The 6,085-nt window shown below is 41.6% G+C and overlaps 1 protein-coding gene across 1 annotated transcript; it reads left to right on the forward strand.

Moving 5' to 3' along the window:
- Window positions 1–1,519: 1,519 nt before the first annotated feature.
- LOC100673559 (olfactory receptor 7G2-like) lies at window positions 1,520–5,844 on the forward strand. Its single transcript, XM_003423470.4, has one exon. The coding sequence runs from the start codon at window positions 3,475–3,477 to the stop codon at window positions 4,507–4,509; it is 1,035 nt and encodes a 344-aa protein (XP_003423518.4). The 5' UTR covers window positions 1,520–3,474; the 3' UTR covers window positions 4,510–5,844.
- The last annotated feature ends 241 nt before the right edge of the window (window positions 5,845–6,085 follow it).

The raw sequence follows: 6,085 nt of genomic DNA on the forward strand, positions 1-6,085 counted from the left end.
TTATCTTCTCCCCCAATTGTGAATTTATTCCTTCTCCAGGGCCTGGAGGATGGCTATAGGTGCTCAACATGGCCTATCTCAGGCCCAGGTAAATCAACAGCCACTGAAGCTGGCTTGGTGGCAGGGGCGCAATAAAATATACCCAAATACTTAGTACTTAGCTTTTGCCAAAAGCTCAGTTCTTCTCAGGTTCCAGAGGTGTGAGTAGGCTGTGTGGCTGGCTACCTCTCCCTGAGGAAACTGCCTCAGCCACTTCTGGGGATGGTGCCTGAGACCTCTCGGCATTTCAGGTCCAGTAACTCCTCTCCACTTCTGAACTGTCTTTTTCTCCCCCTTCCCCTTAGTTAATTTTCTAACCTTGCCTTTGATGTTCAGGGCTCCTAGCTTGTCATAAATATATTCATTTCACTTGTTTTTTTTTTTTTTTGTCTTTGTTGTAAGAGAGCTCACTGGAAGGATCTGTCTATACTGCCATCTTGGCCCACCTCCTGACCTACGATCTTAGTGGAGCAGTGGTGATTGGTGTATGCACAGGTTTCTGGTTGCAGCAGGAGGTCACACTCTGTGGAAGACAGGGCCTGACAACCTTCCTCCAAGTTTCTTTGAGAAAGTCTAGGCTCTGTTCTGTAGAGTGCACTGGTTGGTGGGCTCAGCAGCCATACCATAGGCACCCAATTATTTTAACTGTAAGAACTGGGAGGCACCACTTATCCATGGACCCCCTGTCAAGAGTGACTTGGTGGTGTGGGTGGAGCCACCAGTCCTTAGGTCCCTGCTATGAGTAGGTGAGGTCCCTGTTTAATATGCAGAGCAGTGTCAAACATCAAAAACCGGCCTCTCCACTGCACAGCTGAAACAGTTATAGTCAAACCTCAAGGACATTCACCCTTGAAATATATTTACGAGATCCTTTCTGCTGTACTGGGGCCACCTGGGTCCATGCAGGGATGAAAGACATTCAAAATCTGTGGACTGCTTGTGCCTGGACAGGAGCTGCTTCTGCTCTAAGTTTTCAGATTAGGGAAGCCGGCAGATTATTTTTCCCCCTTTTGTCAATTTGTTCCTTCTCCCAGGCCAGGTGAATGGCTCAGGGAGTGCAGCAGGATGTAACTCAGGCCCAGGGAAATCAACTGTCGCTGAAGCTGGCTGGGGCAAAGGGAGGAGGGATCAGATAGATGGGGGAGAGTTCTTTCACAAGGAGGAGCTATTAGATCTGCACTGTAAATTAGACAAAATCACTTATCTTGTTCCGAGAGTGCTCTTATATCTCAGATTCCGAAGGCGTACATGGGTTCTACATGCTGACTTAGACCCCCAGGGGTCTTGCTAGGGAATTGGGGCTGCACCCCACAGAGTCAGGTCCGACAACTTCTTGCTGCTTCTGCACTGTCTCTCCCTCCCCTTGTCACTCAGTCTGATTTCTTAACTTTGCCTTTGATAGTCAGGGTTCCTAGCTTGTCATATATATAATTGAATCACTTGTTTTGGGGGGTCTTTGCTGTAAGAGGGGCCACTGGAGGCATCGGGCTCCTCTGCCACCTTGGCCATGCCTACTCTCTGAGCCCAGGTATATCTTATTATGTTTTATCTATTATTGCACATATTTGAAGTGAATGGAGTTAAGATGGTAACGGGTAACACTACAATGCCAATTTGTCTCAAGTTGATTTTAATATATCAAATAACCATAGATTAAATTTCTTTACCTATAGAAATAGTGGTAAAATAAGTTCATAAACACATGAAAATATTGAATTAAAAAAACGACAAGTTTCTAAGTGAATATTCACTTAAAACACAATCTTCATCTGTTAAATTTTGGTTAAAATCTAACAAAATTTACTGAATATGGATAAACCACATTTTTAATGTTGTTCCTGTCACATTATAATTTCTCACAACTCTATTAAAAATCAAAAGCCCTGATTTCAACCCACGTCCTCCCAATATAAAGAAAAATGTATGTTAAACTAATGTAAGGAAGTTGGAAAAGGTGGTTATAGAATTCTAAATAGGGAGTAACAGATCTAGATCTGCTTATATTGATCAGGGGCAAAACTGATCAGGGGATAGGTTAGAATATCCTTTTAAAATACACAAAAGATAGGCTAAGTTTCAGGAAACAGTCATTATTCTTAGAAGAAACACTCCTGAGTTTGCATTTCTACATTATATTAGCTATATTTATATATTTTCATATTCACGCATATAAAAAAAAACTGTACTTAACCAAAACCAAACCAAACCCACTGCCATCGAGTCGATTCCGACTCATACACACCTAATATTGAATTTGGTTTTCCTGATACCGTTGATTAGATAGAGATGTCCTTTGTTGTACGTAAGAAGAAAAGATCGGAATCCAATTGGAAAATGATGATGGGTCCGCCTATACAATGTATGTGACATGGAGGTGAGCACAACAGGTGCAGCGAAGTGAATGGCATGAAGCTGGTCTCATAGGAAATCAACAATCCTGAACTCCACCTTCTAAAGTCTTGGTCTTCTAGGATTTTTACTGCCTTGCAATCAGAATGACAATAAATGTGTTGGGCTAATGAGGAGCTTTGGATATTGAGCCTCCAGGGATAGAGAGACTCCAAACAGGCTGCCTGGAACATCTCACTTTAGAGTTCTTCCCCTGTAAGGACACATGACCCTCTTCTCAGAGATGACCCTTTTTGCCCAGGAGTCTAGTGCTTCACTCAGACTCTCTGTCCTTCCTGAGGACATATCTTCTGTCTTCTGCATCCAGAGCAGATGTCAGGTATCATTCCTCAGCCAGCCAGGTAACCTAAAGTCCCCTAGTTAATATTTGGAAAGTTAGTGTTTGAAAAGGGCATCCAGGAGAATGATGCATGTGAAGAGAGTACATGCAGGAAATGACTGAAACCAAGTCTTCCATGGGAATCTTGCTTGTCTGTCTTTTACTTGCCAGGTTTTCTTAGAACTTTGCACCAATATCAAAGAGTTCTCATTCTGCTAGTCTCTTGCTCTGTCTCTACAACTGCAAGGATGATTTTCCTGTTGAGCGGAACCCTAACCTTTGTCAAACAAGATGACCGTTACAAAATTTTCTGACATTTACTTGCGATCTTGTGGTGGTAATGGCAGAGGAGGGTTTGTCAGCTCCATCTTATCTTCCTGGTTCTTAGTACATGTTTGTATTATCTCCATTGCCCTTTCTGATCTTTGGGGAAGGAGATGGAGACCCAGATTGACTCATCAGGCTGCCTTCTAAGTCTATTTCTATTTATAAAATTACTAAATATTTTAAATGATCATAAAAGCACGGATAGTGTAATAAGAAAATAACCATTCCCACCCCTTTCCAGAAGAAATTAATGTTGACATTCTGCTAGATTAGCTTCAGGTCTTTTTTTTTTTAATTTTTTTTGAATAACCAAATAATATGCATACAGAATTTACCACTTTTGTATCCCCCTCCATTCCTCTTCTTCCTTCCCCAAGATAATGTTTGCCTCTCGTGATGCTGCTACTGCTGCTGTTGGTCCAGTGACCACACATTTGATTGTCTTGTCACCCAGTCATCCCATCAGATTCATCAACAATATGGAACCCAGGAACCAAACAAGTGTTTCAAAATTTCTTCTCCTGGGACTGACAGAAGATCCAGAACTGCAGCTTCTCCTCTTTAGCCTATTCCTGGCCGTGTACATGGTCACTGTCCTTGGAAATCTGCTCATTGTCCTTACTGTCAGCTCTGACTCCTACCTGCACACTCCCATGTACTTCTTTGTCTCCAATCTGTCCATTACTGACATCTGTTTAAGTACAACTACCATCCCAAAGACGCTGGTGAATATCAAGATGCAGAATCAGAGCATCACTTATACAGGCTGCCTCAATCAGATTTTCTTTGTCCAGGTTTTTTGTGGTTTTGAAAATTTTCTTCTTGCAGCTATGGCCTATGATCGCCATGTGGCCATTTGTCACCCACTGAAGTACACAGTCGTCATGAACCCCTGCTTCTGCAGCCTGCTAGTTCTACTTTCTTTGTTCATCAGTATGGTGGATGCACTGCTCCACAGTCTGATGGTTTTGCAGCTGTCCTTTTGCACAGATCTTGAAATCCCTCAGTTCTTCTGTGAACTTCCTCAGGTCCTCAAGCTCGCCTGCTCCAGTACCCTCATCAATAACATCCTGATATATTTTGTGGCTTGCATATTGGGTGGTGTTCCTCTCTCTGGGATCATATTCTCTTACACTCGAATTATCTCCTCTGTTTTAAGAATGCCATCAGCTGATGGAAAGCATAAAGCTTTTTCCACCTGTGGGTCTCACCTCTCTGTTGTTTCTTTATTTTATGGGACATCTGTTGGTGTGTACCTCAGTTCTGCATTTGCACTCTCTCCCAAGAAGACTGCAGTAGCCTCAGTGATGTACATTGTGATCCCTCAAATGATGAATCCTTTTATCTACAGCCTAAGGAACAGGGACATAAAAGGAAGCTTGAGAAAACTCATTGGTAGGATGCCTTCTATTTAGTGATGTGTCATCTGTGCCAATTCACTAATTATACTAAGACCTATCACTGATAAACTCTCCCTGCTAGTCAGCATCAGCATCAACAGCACATAGTTTCATCATCTACAAAATGGTAATTATATTTTCTCAGGGGTTTTAGATGATTGTAAAATATTTGAACATCACCAGTGAAAAAGACTTTGGTGCTAATAATTAAAAGAATCTCAGGCACTAATATGCTCAAAAAATGAAAAGGGCTATCTTTCATTAGAAAGACTTCAGAGTTAGGGAATCTACAGGAATAGGACAGTAGGGCTTCATTAGTCCTACATGTGGTGGCTTCATCCCAGGACTAATTTCCCTCATGGTCTCTGGATTTTTGTAGCAGATGCAGATATAATACCACACACAATACTCAGAGAGAGAAAACTTACTGTCCTTCCTAGGCCTATTGTTAATAGACTTTTTGAAGCAGTCATCAGAAGACATGCCTCCTGTAGTAGGTTAGGTGGTTGCCCCCAAAATGGTATTTCCACGTCCTCATTCTTGGATCCTGTGAATATTACTGACATGATAAGAGGGTTACTGTTACCTTAATTGGACCAAGGGTCTTGGCAGAGAGGGAGATTAAGCCTGGATTATCCTCATGGGCCTAATTGCAATCACACATAGTCTTATAACATAGTGCAGAAGACACAGAGAAAAGCAGGAGGCAATGCGACCATAGAAGTAGAGGTTGGAGTGATATGGTCACAGGCCAAGGAATGCCTGGAGCCACCAAGCTCTTTCTGGAACTGGAAGAGGCAATGAATGGATTCTCCACTAGACTCTTCTAAGTAGTATACCTCTGCTGACACCTTTGTTTCTGCCTTCCAGCCTTCAGAGCCGTGAGATAATAAATTTCTCTTTTTAAGCAATCAACTTTGTGGTGATTTTTTATGGCAGCCAAAGGAAACTAATATACTCTCCCATCACCAATGAGAATAGGAGCATATGCCCCTTCTTAATCTAATTCCCGATACTGGGGAAAATGGTCATTATACGAGACTTAAGCTGACCGTTTGGAGTGCAATTCCATTGGGAAGTCAACCCAAACCACTACAAGCACTTAATACAGCGCCTCCCACATAGTAAGTACTCAGTAAAACTGAACTAGTATCATTGTGTTCCATTTCTTGCCAATATTCACAAGTTATGCAATCCTTTTGCTCTCACATATTTTTGCATTTGCATCAGTAATTATATTTGCTTGCCTTTATTTTAACATCTATCACAGGCTTTTTCTAGTCTTAATTATACAGTCAAATGAATAATTCTTGGGTAGGCATGATAAAAGCTGGTAATATTTTTCTGGCACCTTATTTGGTTTGACTTCTCCTAACTAATTTATTGAAAAGAACTGATGTGAGTTCTACATTTCTCCTTAGTCACCTTGTCTTGCTGTGCTTCTTACTCTTCTCTGGCGCAGTCTACAGACTCCATTTGAGTAAAATTAATCAAATCACTAGAGTTTTAGAGTATTGGCTACTATCTCGGACCTCTTGTCCAAAACGTTTTAACCTTTTGGTGATCCTATTATTTTCTGCTCTGAATTTTA

Source organism: Loxodonta africana, chromosome 3 (genome assembly GCF_030014295.1).
Source record: "Loxodonta africana isolate mLoxAfr1 chromosome 3, mLoxAfr1.hap2, whole genome shotgun sequence".
Lineage (NCBI taxonomy): Eukaryota > Metazoa > Chordata > Mammalia > Proboscidea > Elephantidae > Loxodonta > Loxodonta africana.